This window comes from Thalia democratica, chromosome 8 (assembly GCF_965202585.1).
Source record: "Thalia democratica chromosome 8, ktThaDemo2.hap1.1, whole genome shotgun sequence".
In the NCBI taxonomy this organism is placed as follows: domain Eukaryota; kingdom Metazoa; phylum Chordata; class Thaliacea; order Salpida; family Salpidae; genus Thalia; species Thalia democratica.
The window spans coordinates 5,252,375-5,273,184 of NC_139172.1; the positions used below are offsets into that span (position 1 = coordinate 5,252,375).

The 20,810-nt window shown below is 26.0% G+C and overlaps 1 protein-coding gene across 2 annotated transcripts; it reads left to right on the top strand.

The window, feature by feature from the left end:
- Nucleotides 1-1,220: 1,220 nt before the first annotated feature.
- LOC145843370 (nucleosome assembly protein 1-like 1) lies at nucleotides 1,221-19,535 on the top strand. Of its 2 annotated transcripts, none has more exons than XM_082950836.1 (10): nucleotides 1,221-1,354; nucleotides 7,720-7,819; nucleotides 8,507-8,648; nucleotides 10,344-10,457; nucleotides 12,657-12,833; nucleotides 14,445-14,584; nucleotides 15,705-15,870; nucleotides 16,478-16,621; nucleotides 17,520-17,567; nucleotides 19,007-19,535. In XM_082950836.1, the coding sequence occupies exons 1-10, from the start codon at nucleotides 1,288-1,290 to the stop codon at nucleotides 19,046-19,048; spliced, it is 1,140 nt and encodes a 379-aa protein (XP_082806962.1). In that variant the 5' UTR covers nucleotides 1,221-1,287; the 3' UTR covers nucleotides 19,049-19,535. The 2 variants fall into 2 exon arrangements, with proteins under 2 accessions (XP_082806962.1, XP_082806963.1); XM_082950837.1 differs by having other exon boundaries at nucleotides 10,344-10,442.
- The last annotated feature ends 1,275 nt before the right edge of the window (nucleotides 19,536-20,810 follow it).

Here is a 20,810-nt window from a genome sequence, read left to right on the forward strand (position 1 = left end):
AGAAGCTGTTTTTCTGTTTTTTTTTTAGAAAAAAAATATAAGTTAAGGATTATTCCCTAAAGCAGAAATCTCTAACATCGTGCGTGTTTAATAGCTTAGATCAGAACTTAATTAAGAACTTAATTAAAATTCGAAGTGTAATTTACTCTTGAAAGATTTGATAGTTTTCAACTGTCTTTGTCCGATTTAAAAAAAGGGTTCTGATCCTAATTTCAAGATCAATTTATCGCAATCTAAAGGCTAAATAAAGTTTCTAACATAAATTGCATAAACATACCTAGTTTTTTATATAAAAATTTAAGCACCTTACAAAACTAGTTTGATTTTATTTATTTAATATATAATAAGTTGTTATTTAATAGGTTGAAATTAACTTAATTGTTTTATAAGCTAGACTTAATAAGCTGAACTATCAAATTAATTTATAAGACTTTATGAAAAAATTTTAGCAGAAAAAAGAAAGGATACATATTTTCTTGATAGTTTTGTAATTATTCTTTGTTTTTAAATTTAAATTTTTATATGGTTAATATGAAATTTAGAAATTGATAACAAGCTGAAAACGTTTGAAAAAAAAAATCATAAAAAAAAAACCAAAAAAGCCAAAGCTAAATTTACAAACTTCCTAAAATAAAATATAAATCTTTTATGTTTGTATTATTCTTAACTTAAATACAAAAAATGAATTTAAAAAAGGTGTGAGCAGTAAGTAGATCGGTAAGATTGTTGAGCAGTAAGATTCTTGAATTATTTTTGTGCACGCACACCGTAGGAACCAATGTGTTTTTGTTACATTTCGTGTTTTATAAAAGTTTAAGTTTATTATAAACATTTATACAAATAACTATAATATAAAACCTTTAGAGTTTAGCTTAATAATAATTTTAGTTCATTTAGTTTGTAGTTGACTTATAGGTTTACTTTTTAATTAGTAAGTTGATAATATAGTACATACTTGACAACGAAAATTGTACTAAATTTAGCTGTTTAACCAAGCATTGTTTTGTTTTTTTTCATCAAAAAGTTAAATTTCAGTACTTATCCTAGCAAAAATTTTCGTACTGAATAAGTAGTTTCTTTTAGAACACCTCTTGTTGTGTACTAGGAACGTGTACTTTATTTTAGGTATCATAAATAAGCCCTGCTTTGCTATTCTACAGGCTAAATAGACAAGTCTTCATAAAATCTCCCGCTAACTTTTATATAAGCCAGAAAAGTCTGAAAATTTAAAAATAAATATCAATACACAATTTTAATAAAAGAAAATATTAACATATCAGCAAAAATATGTCTGGTGATTCTGAAGTTAAACAGGAAATAAAGGAAAGTATGGACCAGGATGTTTCTCAAGCTAGTTAGTTTTTAAATTATATTACTCTTATTACAAATAATTAACTTATTAAAAGAAGAAACTACAGTTAGATAAACATTTATATTACATCCTTCTTTGATTTTTAGTGTGTTATTTTTAAGATTTAATTTAAATGACGTTTTTTTCCTGTACAAAACGTTAAAAGGTATCCATGTGGTGTACGACTCAATAACCAAAAGGTTTTTTTGTGCACCAGGTCTTCAGACCAAACATTTTGAGATGTTTTATTTTTTGTTCAAAAACATAAAAGATTGATACTTTCATTTTAATTATCCGTGAATCAATTTAAGTCAGTAATATTTTCTTTTCAACCAATTTCTTTTTAATGACATTACAATTTTTTAATAATATTAAATGCATATAACGTGTAACTAGTGTCCCATTATCTTTCAAAGATGCCAAAACTTCTAAAGCTGTAATTAATAAATATTATCATAGTGACATTTTCACTCATTTGAATTGTCACTAATTTGAACAATTTAAATTGTCACTTAACCTTGAGATTGTAGATTGCATGTATTTATTACACATAGTATAACATAACTTAAAGGTAATACAACAAAAGTTTAAGCTTTTTGTCTTAAGAAAAACTTGAGTGGTCAGAAAAATCAAAACCATTATCACTGTTAAGGGTAGACCAAAAGAGTGAAAATATTTTACTACAGTAGTTAAAATCTATATTAGATGGCCACATATTCGAGATAACTCTGGAAAATTTGAAGTTAGAGAATCCCAGAATGGCCTAGGATAGCTGTGAATAACAGATAGAAAAAATATTTTTTTTAACTCAGCATATTGAGGATAGTCAGTTTTTTATTAGAAACTCAGCATAGTTTCAATCATTCAAAAATATCTTGGATAGTTCATTTATTTTGTTAACTTTTAGTATGTTGCAATAATTTATTATACTATAATCAACCTTTTAAACAAAAATTTTTTTACTAATTTTGAAAACTTAAAATATCTACTTTAAGATTAAAAAATTATTCGAGGCAGAATAGTCAGCAATTCAATATATAACATATTTTGTTCTATAACTTTATTTTTATTAGTTGCAAAATCCTTAATTTAAATTTTAAACCTCACAGGGTTGCCACACACTCAGGGAACTCAGGGAATCTCAGGGAATTTTCAAACTGTAGAAAATCTCAGGGAATCTCAGGGAAACTCAGGGAATTTTGGCATTTTTCTTTTAACTCAGGGAAACTCAGGGAAGTTTTGATTTTTTCTCTAAATTTCAGGGAAGTTTTTGAAAATCTCAGGGAAATTTTTTTCTAGATCTTGAATGAGGTTTAGTTAATCCAGTTTCAATATTTTGTTCAAAAGTAGTAATTTTTATTATTTAAAAGGTTATTTAGAATTTTTTTAGCCTTGTGGCTAGTTCTTCAATATTCTTAGTATTAACATAGTAGTTTTTTTAAGTTTTAAATTTATATTTACTTAAGTAAAATCAAACAGTTTAGAGAAATGAAAGTTGTTGTTAACTATTCATTGAAAAGTTCTAATAAACTTTTTATTTTTAGTTACTTATGTAGTTTAAAAAACACTATGTTGTACTATTAGTTCTTATTTTTTAAATAATAAAGTTATTTGTTATTTGTTTACAACTACTTGTTTTCAGTAAAAAAAAATTAAAATGAATACAGATTAGTGTTGTATTAATTTTGTTAGAAAATAGAGGTTAAATTTTTGTTTATAAATAATAATTTAAATCCGGCATGTCTAATCGGAATTGGTAAAGACCGTTGTGTCAGAAACTTTACAAGGTTGGTCCAACAACTTGTCAGCATGAAGATACTAAAAGCAGAAGAGGGTGATGACAGCATTAATCAATACATTGATTTGTTAAGTTCTTCTAACACTCAAATACTTTTTGAAAATTTTCTTGAAAAAAGTCACAGTTTAGACACCTTTTATTTTGACACACTCGATATCCCAAGCAAATATAAAGATTTAACAAGAGTCCTTGAGGCTGTTTTTGTGCTTCACAATGGCCAGGCAAGTGTTGAACGGGGCTTAAGCTTAAATAAGGAAGTAATATCAACTAATATGGGAGAGATGACAATAAGGTCCCGAAGAATGATCAAAGATCATCTATATGCAAACAGTCTAGAACCAAGCACAGTTGAACTAAGTTCTGAATTGTTAAAATTTGTAAAATCTTCTAGGGCCCAGTATTTGGCATATCTTGAGCAACAGCGCTTTGCTAAAAATGTTCCAAATAAAGGTGATGCTTTGAGCAAGTTAGGAGAACAAAAAAGTAAACTTACAAAGCAAATCAAATGTTTGAATGAAGACTATGACAAATATACTGCAGATTCCAACAAACAGTCTGATTTAGAAGCAATGAAAGAATTATTAGCAAGAGGAATAGCTGCTAAGGACAACGCAAATAAACTTGAAAATAAAATTAAAACTATTGATTTAGAAATTGCATACTTAAAAAAACAGTATTAAGATTTTTTTATTAGGTAATGTGAAATTGTTTTAAAATCAAAATTATGTTTTCAGTTATTTAAAATAGATTGTGTATGAACATCTAAAAGACATAAAAAAATTTTAATTTTAGATTATTTTGTATCAGTTGTTAGGTATTAAGTTGTACTTTGATATGAGATATTTCTTTTTGCAGGTTTTTTTACAATAATGTTAAGCTTTTAAGTTTTATTTACTGCATTCAGAACAGTTGCTAGGAAAGACATACAGGTCATAATGAAGTTATTATGTATGCATTTAAGTGACTTCTTCATGTGAAATTATTATTATAGTATAATTAAATATTGTCAATTAAAATGTCAAACAAATTAAACTTAATTCTTTTATGTAGAAAGTTAAGTAACAAGTTTACACAAAGTTGTGCAAAAATTTAGTTTTTAATTTTTAATTGGTTTAAACCTTTTAAGATTGAGTTTTTGAAAACAGTTTTTTCATAAATTTAATGCAGAAGCATACACATACAACCTTCCTTTTATTATTAAAGAAGAAAAATGAGAATGAGGTATTAATAATTTGTGTTAGAAGAGAAATTTTTTTTTTTAAGATTTGAAAAATACTCAGGGAAACTCAGGGAAGTTTAAGGTTACTCAGGGAAATTTTTGGTCACTCAGGGAAGATTTTTTGGCTCAAAGAGTGGCAACCCTGACCTCATCCGAAGCAGCTCATCCAAAGTTTGTTGTTTTAAATTTAAAGAGGTTTATTTAAGCATAGTAAAGGTCTTCAGGATACTTTTTCTGACTCAAAGAATAGCAACTCAGTGACCTGATAATGTTCAACTAAACTATATTTTGAAAAAGATTATGAGATAATTTTGATACTGATTTCAAAGACGCACAATAACATTCTTTTACATAAAAATAAACTTAAGTTTTGGCTACAAGGCTCTCACTTTTTTTGTTAATTTTGATTATTTTTTTGCTGGCCTTTTAATTATATTCAGCTATATTGATTATGATAGATTTTAAAGAATGACTTAAGTTTAAGCCTTTTAAAAACATTCTGATGGCCTATGATCAGGGTTCGTGCGCGTCAGGCTAAATCAGTTTTTTTGAAAAAAGTTAAACGTCAGGCTAAATCAGTTTTTGTGTTTAAAAATTTGAGAATCACAGTTTTTGTCAGTTCAAATGCATGAAATTTTTTTAATTAAGATCAAATTGAGATGTGAATTTATTTCTAAATAAAGATTTAGTTATTAAAGACAAAATCAGTCAGTATTTGTAAAAATAAGTGCTTAAAACCTTTTGTTAAATCTCTAAAATAATTTTAAGAATCTTCGTTATTTTGTTTTTAGTTGATTATATACGTCATAACTATAAAATTTCATAAAAAAGTACAGTTTAAACATTACAGTTTAGTTCAACAACTTGACTGTTTGTTTGAATTTGTTTACATGAGCTTTGTTTTTCAGAGCTTAGTAGGTTAAACTGTTTTAATTTCTAATATAAAGGCTTTATACCAAATACTTTATAGATTAATACTCTTAGCAGTTTGTTCACATATTTAATTTTCTGTTTATTCAAAGTTATTAGAGATATTCACAAGACTAAAAAATTACTTATGTAATATCATGATTATTTTAGTTAGTTATTTTAAAAATTAAGATGATTTAATGATAACATAAAGTTTTTGAGAGATGTGTTTAATTACATTTTGTTTTTCTTTTACAGGCTTATTCACATTTCTGTTTTAATAAAAGCTTATGGTCCAGTCATGTAACTTATAATTGACAAATTCAAGTACTAATTGACACGAACCTTGTATATGGGTGATAAGTTGTGGATGTAACTAAGCCCCAACATTTAATAAAGGTATGCATTCATTGAAGCAGAAATTATAATGACCAGTTAAAAATATTCAAGTTGCTGGGTAAGGGATTGATAGATGTTGAAAAATAATTCATCAAAATTTTTATTTTCTTTAAAAGTAGTTTTGTGAATACTTTTATTGCGTTAATTTGCTAATAAAGACCCCCGATACCCAAAATGCCTTCTGAAGGTGATTTTTTCTACTTTGAAAAAATGTCAGGCTAAATAGGTCTCTGTCAGGCTAAATAAAAAGGAATTTCGCGCACGAACCCTGTATGATTTTTGTTCTATAATATTGATATACTTGAATACTGTTTTTTATACTTTTAGTTTAAAAGTGTTTATAGTAATTGCTTTTCAATGTTAAGCTATAAACACTAAAATAATACAAAAAATATTTAAAACAGGGTTGTCACTCTTGTAGCCAAAAAAAACTTGAGTGAAAAAATACTTATCAAGCTTGTTTATTAAGCTAGCATAAGTTGGCTTAAGTAAAAAAAAAATAAAATCTAATATATAACTTAAAATAAAACTGCTGTTAATAAAAAGCCTAAGGGCATAGGAAGGTGAATCACTTTTTTCACAAATTGATCTAATTAGAGCTTTAACTAAGCTACAAGACAACTTAAAACTCTATTAAAAAATTTAAAATAGTTTTTGAGATATAGCTGGTCAAAGTCTGAGGCTAAAATAGGTTCCTTATAGGAGGCGCAAACTTAAATTGCAAAAAATACCATTTCACTAAAAATCTATCTTCTACTTTTTTGAGATAAATACCTCAAACTTTCAGGAAATGTTCATTGCAATATTAAAAAAAAATTGTCACAAGAAAATTATAAAAAAATTATATAAAAAAAAAAAAAAGATTTTTTTGTATTTTTTGATAATTTTAATATTTTAATTTATTTAAATTTTATTCTAACAGAATTTTCTAAATATTGCAAGAAAAATTTCTTAAAATTTTGAGGTAGTTATTTCAAAACCTTGGGAGGAGATAGATTTTTAGTGATTTATAGTTATTTGCAGTTTAGGTTGATAAAGAACTTATTGCAGTCTCAGACTTTGACCAGCTAAATATTTTCATTACTATTTTGAGTTTTAAAAATCTGTAAAAAGCAACTTGTAGCTTAGTTGAAACTCAATAAAACAATTTGTGAAAACTGAATTGTGAAAGATGATTTACCCCCCTTCCCTCCTCCCCTATGCCCTTAATTTAGTGTTTTCATACCCTTAGGCTACTCACAGGATTGTCACTTAGGATAACTCCCATACATAGCAATTTAAAAAGATCAAAAAATCCAAGTTTTATACTTTAAACTTTATTTTAAACTCAGGACAACTCAAGCCATGTTTTTTTTAAGATAAAATTGTTTTAAGATTTTAAAAAATATCAGTTTTTTTTTCTAGACTTGAATGCAATTTAGTTGTTCCACTTGCCATATTTTGATATCTAATAACCAATTTTGTTCAAAAATTTAATTTCTATTGATTTTAAAAAGTAAAGTTGAAAAAAAACTTAAAATTAAAAATTTTATAATCAAAACAATGTTTCATTCAAACTGGACTTTTAGTTGTTAATAAAATCTGAAATGAAAAGATATAAGAAAACATTAGGCTTTACTTAAAAAAAAACTGAAAATTTTTTTTGAGTGAAACATTGCTTTGATAACAAAATAAAAAATGCAGGACGGTTGTTAGTCACTCAGGATTTTTTTTTGACTAAAAGAGTGGCAACCCTGTACTTGGGTTACTTAAAAAACCTAAGCTATCATACTTTTTATAAAACTCAGGCTTTTTGATTAAAAAAAATATTCCAAAAAGAGATAATAAGCAGCTAATAGTATAATATTTGTGCCTGATGGCAAACAAATTGAACATAGCAAGAATAAAACCTATAGGTTGACCAATGTATAAAAAAAAACTTAAAAAAAGCAACGGGCCTAAATACTCAAACTGTTAGATTGGTTTATTTTTAAAACTTTTCATCTCAAGTTATATTACAGATATTATTTACATTAAAGATACTGACCTAAATTTTATTTTCAGATGCCATAAGACAAGATGTGATGCAAAACCCTGGAGTCTTAGCTGCTCTTCAGCAACAGCTTGAAAGCATGGTTGGAAAAAATTCAGGATATGTTGAAACGTAAGTATTACAATTATAATGTCCATTGAAATTTATTTACTGTTTGGTTTCTTAATTTTTAAGTTTAAAGAGAGGATTCAAAAAAGCTTAAGGAAAATTAGTTTTAATTATGTGTATCCTTACTCAATTGATTGACTGCTTATTTCTGTCGTAATAAAATAAATAATTTAATTTCTAATATATTTTATTACAAATAAATGTTATAATTAAAAACCTTTTTTGACTTGTTTTTATAATTATAAGAAACTTAAATATTTATTTTAAATTAAATCCAATTTAAAAATCGAGATAATTTTAAATAACAACAAAACTGCTAAAAGATAATGAGGTAAGAAATTATTCAAATGTTTTTTCCCATTTTTACTTTCTAGAAGATTTATAAGTAATTATTCCTTTTTATGTATAAATAAGACCTAAGTTGTTTTAAAATTTAACATCTAGAAATGTCAATGTAGTTAGATAAATTGTTAGAAAAGTTCTATACTAAATCTTCTTATATTTCACCAACTTAGCTAACTAAAGTACAAAATAATAAACTTTTAGAAAAAAAGGTCTTTAAATAAAGTATTGTTCTTAAATGTATTAGTTGTTACAAATAAATACAGTTGTTTGTAATTCATTTATAGTTTTTCTCACATTCATATTTTTTGTTTGTTGCCTAAGGTATTATAGAGGTGACTTTGACAGATTGCCCAAGAAAGTACAAAGACGCATCAAAGCATTGAAGAATTTGCAAAAAACAACGTGTGATCTCGAATGCCAGTTTTATAAAGACGTCCATGCACTCGAGCATAAATACAACAAGTTGTTCGAGCCTACTCATTCAAAAGTTTGTTTTTTGATACCACTTGATGATAACTGTTGTACTCTTGAAAAATTTCTCCAAATATTTAAAACTTGATATTGGTTAAAATTATATAAAAGTTCTGCATTTTTTTTGTTATAATGTAAAATTTTTAAAATAATAAAATAATGATTTAAGAGATATACTTGGAGAGCCATAATCAGAATAACTTTTAAAGTTTCAAAAGCACAGTTAAAAATTTATGTAAACCTCCAGTTTGTTTTAACTATCCCTGCAAAACTTCGATTAATTAAGTTCTTCCAAAATCTAAGATCATTTCTATTTTTATTGAATCAGTCTTTTTTTATTGATTACTTTTGTTATTTATTTAGTATTTTCAGCTGTTTAAGATTAAATGATTTTATATGGTATTATAGGTAGGTTTTTAAACGTATTTATATTCCATTTGCAACTTAGTTTATATTTTATTTCACAAAAAATTTCAAAACTAAACAAGTTTCATTGTCAATACAGGTAAATACAGGCTTGCCACTGCCACTTTACCTTGAGTCCTGGAAAAACCTGGAATTCGATAATTTGAGCAAGAAAAACCTAGAATTTAGGAAGTTTTGAAAAAACCTGGAAAAACCTGAAACTTTGAACATAAATCACTAAAAAACCTGGAATTTTAACAATTTTCACATGTTAGCAGTAAAGTTTCGATTTGACTCAAAAAAATCTATCATATAGTTATAAAATTTTTGTCATCACCAAATTTTTTTTTTATTAAAAATATATTTAAAGTAGCTTCAAAGTATCTTTTTGATGTTTTTATACTATTTAACACAGTGTTCTTACCACTTTTAACTTAACTTTAAACTAAAAATAAACCCAAAATGTGTACATTTAAAAACATGGAAGAAAATTGGAAAACCTGAAAAATTTTCGAAAAAACCCTGTAAATATTGAATTAACAATTTTTCATTGAACAGGAATTTAAAACAATTTTACATACTGAGTAAAGAAGTTAAGATTTGAAAGGAAAAATCTATCATTTGGATAAAGTTTTTTTGTCATCCTTAATTTTTTTTAGTAAATACTTATTTAAAGTAACTTAACAGTATCTTTTCAATGTTGTTATACTACTCAAGACAGTTTTTAACCTTAAACTAAAAACTAAAAGTAGACCCGATAACGTGTACTTTCAAAAACCTTGAAGAAGTTCAGAAAACCTGGAAGAAATTTCTCAAAAACCAATTGCTATCCTGTATAATATGTTTTTTTAGTCTCAAAGTAGAAATAGAATAAATTATAAACACTATTAAAGCAACTTAAATATTTAAATTGATAGTAAATGTTTAGGAACTATCTAACCATTAAAATCATACACACAGGCAAAAAATTATCCTAATTATTTTAAGTGTCAACACTAAGTTATTTTATCAATTACCAAGTTAATTTTAATGGATTAGTTAAGTATATGTTTTTAAATAATTTAAAAATTTCATTTACGTAATCTAACTAGTCTATATGATATATAATTCATAAAAAAAACAAAACAATCGAGTAATGAATTTTTTCACTGTTTTTTATTTTCATTTTAGCATTTAATATACTTTAATTTTGCTCAACAGTGATCTTGAATGCACTCAATGAAAATTTTACAAAATTTATTAAATAATTTAATTTTACAAATAAACTCAATTAACCCTTTTTATTTTTCAATTAACAATCAAACAGAGACAAGAAATAATCGCGGGAAGGTACGAGCCGAATGACGATGAGTGCCAGTGGGAGAGCGAAGCGGAAGACAAAGAAGAGGACGCGGCAGAGGACGAGGTTAATCAGATCGCTGTACGTCTTACGAATGCTTTGAATAAAAATAATATATTTTGCATGACTTTTGATACTATTGGCTAAATTCGGGTTTCTTAACTGTTATTATAACTGGAAGGGGGAGTTTAGCCCTTTAAAAAATTTTGCATTTTACTTGAATAACTATGTTATTAGATAGTTTTTACTCTTTAAAAAAATCTAAAGCAACATTGAGATGTAAGAGATCAACGATTGAGAGTTCAATAGGTTTTTTATAGGTGCAAACTAAAAACTTGATACAAAAATGTTAATAATGCATGTTTTTTTTTGAGTGCTGTGATTTATTAGCCGAGGTATTTAGACTAATCATTAACCTTAAAAATAGCTTGAATTTAATTACTGTTTTATGAAAACTACACTATTAAAAATTTACAAACTATGTTAAGAATAGCTAAGAAGTATTTAGAAAATGCATGATTTTTTTTTGCAGTGCTGTCTGTGATAATAGTAGCTAAGCTTTTGGGATAAGTATACAGCTGTTTGGATTGAGTATTTCTTTTTTTATGTAATTTAGTTGTTATTTTACATTAAAACCAAGTAAACAGATGATGTTTACTGTTTTATTAAAAAATCTAGGCAATTTTTGAGAAAATAGCGATTAAATTTAAGGAGTGTAATAACTTCTTTATAGAAAGGGCCAAAAAGGCGAAAATAAATCACTAAAAATATATCTTCCACTTGAGTTTTTGACAGTTTATTTATAATATTTTTCAGCTGAATTTTTTTATAAATTTTTAGAATAACTTGTAGGAAATAGAAGTTTAATTTTTTTTGATTTTTTTAATAAAAAATAGCGTTTTTTAATTTTGGTGTCCAATTTAATTTTTTTCAAAATTCTGCTTCCTACAAGTTAATTGTAATATTGAATCGTGCAGTGATTTTCGTTGTTTATAATCGAAAAATGGCGAAAAACATCTCAATTTTATTGATGATGGCCGAAAAAAAATACTGGCAAACAGTGAAAAGAATATTTCCTGAAAGTTAAGGGCATAGGGGGGGGGTAAACACCCTTTTTTGGTTTTTGATCTTATTTTATATAGTTTTTACTAAGCTACAAGATGCTTTTTACAGATTTAAAAAGTTCAAAATAATTTTTGAGATATAGCCGGTCAAAGTCGGAGTCAACAATAGGTTCCTTATGGGAGGCTTAAACTAAAACAGCAAAAATAGACTATTTTACTAAAAATCTATCTTCTCCTACGTTTTTTGAGATAACTACCTCAAACTTTCAGGAAATGTTCCTTGATATATTTAGAAAATTCTGTCGGAAGGAATTTTGAAAAAAATAAAAAATAAAAATTTTATATAAAAAATAAACAAAAAAAACAGTTTTTTTTTTGTTTTTTTGTTATAAAATTTTTATTTTTTAATTTTTTAAAATTCTGTTCCGACAGAATTTTCTAAATACTGCAAGGAACATTTCCTGAAAATTTGAAGTAGTTATCTCAAAAAACGTAGGAGGAGATAGATTTTTAGTGATTTCTAGTTATTTGCTGTTTTAGTTTGCGCCTCCCATAAGGATCCTATTGTTGCCTCCGACTTTGACCGGCTATATCTCAAAAAATATTTTGAATTTTTTAAATCTGTAACTAGCATCTTGTAGCTTAGTAAAAACTATATAAAATAAGATCAAAAACCAAAAAAGGGTGTTTACCCCCCCCTATGCCCTTAAAATTAAATTTTTATTTCGAAAGTTTGAGAAGACTTTTTATATTCTGTAGAAATCGGCCTTGATTTTTTCTTGTTTCATACGGTTGTATTGGACTTCTTTTTTCTACATAACTCATTTCGTTATATATCATAAGTATGTTGATTTCTTTTGTTTTATAAAAAGTATCTTTTTGTTTATACTGAAAACTTAAAATTGAATCCAATGTTAATTTTTGTAAAAATAAAATTTTCGAACTTCTATGGCCTCAACCTCATAAAGTAGCTTATTTTAACTGCTGTTTGTGAAAATTACACTTTAATTTTTTTTAAATATAAAAGTCTTTAACTTGAAAGCATTTAAAATATGACTAAAGTTTATTACGTGACAGTGTTTTTTATCTTGTAAAATTTATCAATTAAGAAATTCTATCTCGTAAAACTTATCAATTAAGAAATTCAAGCATGCATTACATAACTGATGAGTTTATGTTCGAGTATAAGGTTGTTTGAAAAAATGAAATTCAACAGAAAAAAGTTGACGAAGTGAAGCTGGACGAGAACGTTGCCGGCATCCCGTCTTTCTGGCTAACCATCTTCAAAAGCTGCCCCATCCTCCAGGAAATGGTGCAGGAGAACGATGAACCGCTGTTCGAGATGCTCGAGGACATCAAAGTCAACGTTTCCGCGCCTGAAGCTCCCGAAATGGTTGGTTTTTGTTGCATTGAAAATTTAAGGATGAGCTACAACAAAAGCTTGTTACATTAATGATAAGCACTAAATACGTATTAAACAATTATTGAAAAACTGTTCGTATCATCATAAGAGAGGCCACTGCTTTCTACAGTTGAAATTTTAACTTGGTTCAATTAAATAAATAAATGATTTAAATAATTATGAATAGTATTTTTTTGCGCTGGTTCGCTTTTAATATAACTTACATTTAATTATTGTAATCTAAATCAAAAAGTAAAAAATAATTTTTAACCTGACTGTTTGTCCATTGCTTTAAAGACTATATACCAGAATGGCCATAATGCTAATAAGTTATTATTTATATCAATTTGAAAAGATTACAGTAGTAAGTTTTTTAGTTATAAAGCATGAGAAACCTTAGTATTTAGAAAACGGCCATTTAATAAAAGCTTAAATTATTAATGGTGTTGATGTTGTAAAATTAAATATTTTAAGTATTTTTCAAAAAAAAAAAAAAGATTTTGTTGAAAATGGCAATAAAATTTAAGTTAAGTAAAATATTTTTGAAATATAAAACTTCGTAATTTTTTAAAGAAGAAAATACTTTAATCAATAAACTTAAATTCAAAACCGCACACGGTCAGACAAGTTTGAAATATTTTCCCATAGATTATTGATTTTTCTTTCTCTGCTAACATACGTTTGAAAAGAGAGAAAACCACCTTTCGTAAAAGTTCATACATTTTTTTCATTGAACTTTAATTCACTTTTTTAACCGACATTTCATTCCAAATAAATCAAATTGCAGGCTGTTTGTAGACTAAATTAATTTTATACGAGGCAAAGAGATAAAAGCTGTTAAGTTTTTAAGAACCGCTAATTACGTTCAAAAAAAGTGTTTTTTGTCAATTTAAAAAAAGTTAAAAATTTAATTAATATACATATATATATATATAATCAAGGGTTGCCGGTCATGCTACCTTAGAATGGTTCAAAACTTATGAAAACTTAATAAATTTCTATGTTTTTTAAAAACAGTTTGAATTTAAAATGAGGTTGACTTGACTAAATATTCGAATTTTGTTAACAATTTGTAATTACAATTTAAATTTGGTGTACTATTTAAATTTTGTTTTCACAGTGTTGATTTCAACTGGTAAATTTTCAGTCTTGCACCTTCTTTAATTAAAATGTCAGATTGTTCATTAGATTGCTGACATTAAAATTTATAATGATAATATAAATAATTTTGATTAATAAATTAAAGTTAATGTTATGGAATATTGTGTCCCAATTTTATTTATTTTAAATTATTTTAGTAAATATGTTTTCAATCAATTGTTGTAGTTATTTATATCTCATTTTTTTAAATTTGAGTACAGTTGTTTTTAGATATAAATTAATTATTTACCAGTTCTTAAAAATTAAATCCTAGGTTTTAAATGAAAAAAATATTTTATTTAAGTATGACTGTAAATTTGATAAGAATAATTACAGTCCCGTTGTTAGTAGTTTGATAACCAATTATAATTAGTTTAATTTTCTTTCAATGAGTTGCAACCCTTAAACATCAAAAATAATTTGTTATAAATTGAATACTGTGAACACAATTTTTTTTCACAGTATTTCGAACTGGAGTTCCATTTTGCTGAGAACGACTATTTCACCGACAAAGTTCTCAGAAAGAAATACTTGCTCCAATCCGAGCCCGAGCAAGACGAACCTTTCTCGTACGAAGGACCTGAAATCAAGTCCACCACTGGGTAAATTTTATTTAATACAATGAAATTAGTAACATTAAAAATAAAAAAATGTTTTGTACTAGTTGAAAAATAATGCTCTTAGCATATAAATGTTGACAACTACAAAAATAATTTTGGATAAATCTTTCCATTCTAAACTTTCTGTCTAGATTATAGCGTTATTCTGATCATATACAGTTGTTCGTTATATTTTTAAGAATTACTTATAATATAATTTTTTTAACTTTTTTATTTAAAACTATACATGACATAAGCTTGCATTTATAAAAACATTGGAAATCAAGATGATTTAATATAAGTACCAGAAATTTTATGTCATACAACAGCATTTTTTACCTTTTTTATTTAACTTAATTGATTTTGTTTAAAGTTCAGCTTATTATTTACCTGTGTTAAGTTATATAAAATCAAAATTCTCAACAGTTTATGTATATTTCGACTTGATATTAAATATTAAACCAAAATAAAAAGCAACTAAGTCGTATTACTTTTGCTGAAAAGTTTCAGGATGTAGATTAGCCTACGCAGTAAATGAAATATCATTAAGAAATAAAATAAAAACATACTAAGCTACTTTACCTATTTAAAACTTAAATGACTTTTTAAGCTATAATTGTTTTTTTATACTGCCTAACTATTTTTAGTATTTTAAGATTGAATTTAAATTTTTCTATGTTTATATGTTGTATATAAGTACAAAATGATTGTAAATACAAAGGAGTTTTTTTGTTAGTCTAAATCTCAAATTAAAAAAAAAAAAAGTTTATAATATAGTAAAAAAAAAAAAAGCTGTTAAAGTTATTTTCTCGTTAAAATTAAAAGAAAATATAAAAGTTTATTAATTTTTTTTTCAAAGAAGATAAATTATAAAAAAACAGACTTGAATAAACATAGTGAAAATAAAAAAGATAGACAATAAAATATCAGCTATTTCTAAACCCTGAATTCTTTATAATTTTTACAATTCTTTTTTTTTTATCAAATCTAATTTCTGAATATTATCAATTTTGGTGTTAGTTTATTTTAAAAGCTAAAAATTACTTATGCGTACTTCAGCATGTCTTTTTGTTTGTACTTCTTTTTGTTTGTTAAATCATGTAAGATGATCGTCTATTTTCAGATGCCAAATAAACTGGAAGGAGGGAAAGAACTTGACGGTGAAGACGGTCAAGAAGAAGCAGAAACACAAGAACAAGGGCACGGTGAGGACTGTCACCAAGGAAGTTCCCGCCGACTCCTTCTTCAACTTCTTCGACCCCCCCGCAGTTGAAGACGAAGACGAAATGGTTTGTGCAAAAAATAAATTATAAGTTGTTTTTTTAAATAATTTTATTTTATTAGAGGACTGAAAATCCTGGGCTAGCCTTATTTGTGATAAGGATTTAATCATATTTTAAGTATTTTTTAATTCAAAACATGTTGGATTTGTATCGAAATAAAACATATTTGATTACTTTGATTTTCATTATATTAACTTTTTTTCTGCCATAAGAAATAAAGTGCTTAAGCTAGTGTTTTTCTGAATTATTTTTTGTTTAATCCAAACGATGTTTTTGGTATAACATCAAAAACAAACATTCGATATATTTAGAAACTCGGTAATCAACAGCAGTTTTAAGAGTAACAAAATTGTGTCGAATTTTTAAATAAAAGTTAACTGTCAGTTATTTATGAATAACTATTGAGTTTTGCTGCTTAATATATAAACGACAATTGCTTAAGCTAGTCTTTTTTCTTAAACAGTTTTTGTTTAATCTAAACGACATTTTTTAAAATTTAAATGAACTTTTTAAATTATTTGATATATTTAGAAACTTGTTTATTAAATAGTAGTTTTAAAATTAACAAAATTGTTTCGAGTAATTAAATTATTATAATTAAACATTATCACAGGACGACGACATGGAGGCGCTGCTTTCGACCGATTACGAGATCGGTCATTTGTTGAGGGAGAGGATCGTGCCGAGGGCGGTTCTGTTCTTCACGGGAGACGACGAGTACGATGACGAGGAGGAAGAATCTGACGAGGGCGATGAGGTTTGTGTTGTTTGATAATATTATGAGTTATCTGTGTCTCACTGAATTTAAACTAATTTAATTTGTGTTTGGATTATATGAGAATTACGAGGTTTGAGTATTGTTGATTATATAATATATAGCTTTGATAATATGTTTGATAATATTATGAGGTATCTGTGTCTCACTAAATTTAAACTAGAATTAATTTAAGCTTAATTTGATTTAAAATTGTCAATTTGAATCCGACGAGGCTTCAGTTAAAATAGAAATAGTTTTGTTATCAAAGAAAGTGTTTTCTGCATATGGCGTTGTACAATTTTTAGCACCGAAAAAGAAATGCGTTTATATCTACTGAAAGCTGTTATCCATTCAAGTTTTCCATGCTGCGCATCTTAACAATTACGAAAACTTCTATTAATTTTAAGTTTAAAATATAAGTGGCATTTGATTTTAATGAACCTCTGGTATAAATATCTTTGGACAAAGCAGTTGTAACTAGCAGCACAATTTAGATTAGTATTTAAAAACTATTTACTTGAACTTTAAAGCTTGCCAACATGTTTGAAAAATAGTATGCTCATAAGATGAAATAAAAAGCCTACATAAGTCTTTTTACAATTTTTATAAACCAACGTTTTAAAACTGTACGGTCAAATTACTTTTCTAGTTTAAAATATAAAATCAGTCTTATTTAAATGTTCTCAATCTAAACAACTTATGAAATTTTTATATTAGCTTGATGCAGAGAGTCTTTTATCATTTAAAGAATTGACAGTTTGATTGTAAAATGTTCTTTTTATTTTCCGAGTCTAGTATTTTTCAAAAACAATCCTATTTTTTAGAGTTTAATTATATGGTAATCTTTTTACATTACTCACATAAAAGCATATATTTTTTTATTTTAAATATTTTTCAGTACTCTGAAGACGGCGAGTCGGGCGAGGATGCCGATTACGATCCCAAGGTAAGTGAGAAATAGATCAGCGACTTTTTATCTTCACTTTTCACGTGCCATAATTTGTCTTAGTTTCATATATAAGTTTATGCTTTGTTAAACGGTTTTTCACAATAAATGCATGAAAAGTACACGTGTATTTTATTAGTTGATTAATACAGTAGTTAATGTGGAAAAAACTGATTTGCTTGTAAATGATTTTGGAAAGTAATAATTTTTTATTTAAACTAGTTTGTAATTTTGAGTTAATCAAGTTGTATAAATTAAAGTTAGATGCGGTGTCTGCTTAAAGGAAAGCAGAGACAAATTTAATGCTTCTAAACTGTGGGCAAGGAAAATGCATGTATAGTAAAAGTATTAAATTTAAACGAATTTCAACAAACTGCTTACCTACAAAATGTGAAAAGCAATCAACATCCCTAAATTTTTTTATGTTTTACTTTTTAACTTAATGATTTTATCTTAATGGGGTATATGAAATACTCAATAAACTTGTAATCCCAGAATGTAGAAAATTGCTTAAATTATGACCTTATTTTTAGCTTTAAATAATTCAGATCATTAGCATGAACCACAGAGGACCATATATGTAATATAAAATTTTACTAGGTACATTCTCCTTGAAAGTCTTTGAGTAGACTGATAATTTTACTAATAAACCTAAATTAGTTGAATGTTAATTTGTAGTCAAATCTTAGATCAAATAATCATGCGCATGATTGTATTTAGTCAAATTATCTTAAATTAAAATAAAAGCTGAAATATTTTTATTAAAAAATATAAGTTAGCCGTTAAATAAAAGTTGTGTCATTCAAGTGTATAGAAACAAGATGAAAGATATTTATTCTTAAGAATAAGTTTTTTATGATTTATTTGAAATTAAATTTGTAAACTAAAATTGTATGACATTCTGACCTAATCGGATAAAGGTGTGTTAATTACAAAGATAATTTTATAAAGTGTAGAATTTTCTTACCATCTAAACTGGTTAAATCAAATAAAATAATTATACTGGCATCAGTCACAAAACTGTTCATGTTTAGTTGGTGTAAATTTATTGTTTTTAAATCAAAAGATTTTATTATATATAGCATTTTGATAGCTAAAGCTTGAGTCTTGTGTGTAAATTTATAACTTATCAAATTTTATCTTCTTAAAAGAACTAATCAAATTTGAATAATGGATTATCTTGATAGCTGAAACACATAAACAATTTATATTTTTTTGATAAAAGCATTAAAATCAGAGATTTGCTTCTACATTGAAAAAAAAAACTTAAAAGTTTTGTTAATAAATTTAAAAACGTTTTCGCCTTTGAATTAAAATTATATCAAAAATAAATTTAAAGTTGTAAAAATGCAATTAACTTGCATTGTTTAGGTTAGTTGTAACAGCTGTTTTGCAACTAACGTTCTCTCCTTAAACTTTTAACCTGAAATTCTCACCAGAAGGACGCGAAAGCAACGCCTCAAGAATGCAACCAGCAGTAAAAGATGAATATACTGCCCACTAGCGATTAAAAAAAATTTCGCTTTTGCACATGTGTGCGCGTTTTACGTATTTATAAATAAAAAAACAAAGTTTAGGCCAATTGATAGTGAATTTTTTTTTTCGTGTTGCTTTTGATGAGCATGAATTTTACCCTTTGTGAGTGCGATTTCAAAGTTTATTGCTTTTTTTACAATTTTCAGTTAAATAACACGACTTTTAAATAACACGACTTGACTATCTTTTATACGATTACTTTCGTTTCTTTCAAACTTACAGTTTCTAGATTTTCAATTTATGTATATAAAGTTTGCATTGTACAGTAGAAGCTCTATTTAAATTATTTCTTTCAAACACTGACATTTTAAATATTGACAAATTTTTGTAAGTGGTTAAGACGAAGAAGATTCTGAGAGCAACGAAAGAAGCCCCTCGCTGCTCGTCAATTCTATGTGTTCTGTTTGTTTTTGACAATAAATAAGTTATACACACGCCTGTTTCATATATTTTTTAACTTAGTTTACTTTTCACTTAGATTGTTATTGTAAAAAGTAAATTGTCATGAGTTTAGTCTCAACTTGTTGTTAAAGATGTATTTTACAATTATTGTAACACAAGTTACATTTTATTTACTCTGTATATTTTTTCTAAAATAATTATTATTTCTTTAATGCTTTTAGTTATGTGAAGACTAAATAAAAAAGTTCAACAACTGCTTAACACAATTCATTATAAACGTTTAGGTTTAAATTTATTATGACATAAAAATTAGTTAAAATTAATATTAAGACATATAAAGATAACTGAAATATTTCCATTTTGCGCATAATAAACAACTTAAATTCAGTGAAGACTGTAATTAATAATTTATAGATATGCTTTATGATAAGCTAATTTAAAACGTTCATCAGCTTTTAATATCTATTAAACTAAAACTCAATAAGCAATTCTAAAGCAACTTTTATTTAGTACATGTTTTGTCAAGAAGTTTGTTAATAACATTTGTTCATACTCTTTTAAATTGAAAAGTCTGAATGAAAGCAAATGAATGGCAGTTTAAACTGACAGAAGCCTTGGTGTGTTAAAAAAGTACTTAATTTGGTTAATCAAAATTTCTTTAATTTAAGATAACATATTTTAGGAAATGATAACCAGGGCTAATTGGTTTTAAGTAAGTCATAAATTTTTATTTCGGCCTAAATTTTCTACAACTTAGATTAAACAGTTAAATTGAGTTAAAATTAATGACCATCCAGATCTTGTTTTTTTAAATCTGACCGAATATGTTTTCCAATCTGAAATATTTTAGTTTAAAACAATAAACCTAGTTTCGCAGCATAAAAAAATCTTAAAGTATTGATTTGTTTAAAGCTGTGATGTAACATTTCGGAATATTATATTTGATAAATATTAATCAAATAACTCAGTTCAACAATTTACATATAAGCTTTTCATACTTATACTTTTCAATTATACATCTTAATTCAAAACAATATATATAAAATTTAAATCTTTTTACGACATGGTAGACTGGATTTATCCAACTTCAAGAGCTTAGTCATTTTCAAACTTTTCGATAAAAACGAGCTATTGTCTTTCTTTTAATTATAGTTTGATAATGAATATCATCGTGAATAATTAATAAAAAATGAAGTAATAGTTACGCTCGATGCTGCTTAATCTTATAAGTGATAATTGCTTTTCATTGTAAAAAAAGAAAATGTCCTTTTCGTTCATCTTATATGGTTGTGTAATGCAACTTCT

Coding starts and splice junctions, on each gene's coding strand:
- LOC145843370 (XM_082950836.1), top strand. CDS start 1,288: ATGTCTGGTGATTCTGAAGTTAAACAGGAAATAAAGGAAAGTATGGAC. Junction 7,820..8,506: donor AATTCAGGATATGTTGAAAC/GTAAGTATTACA, acceptor TGACTTTGACAG/ATTGCCCAAGAAAGTACAAA. Junction 17,568..19,006: donor ATGCCGATTACGATCCCAAG/GTAAGTGAGAAA, acceptor AATTCTCACCAG/AAGGACGCGAAAGCAACGCC.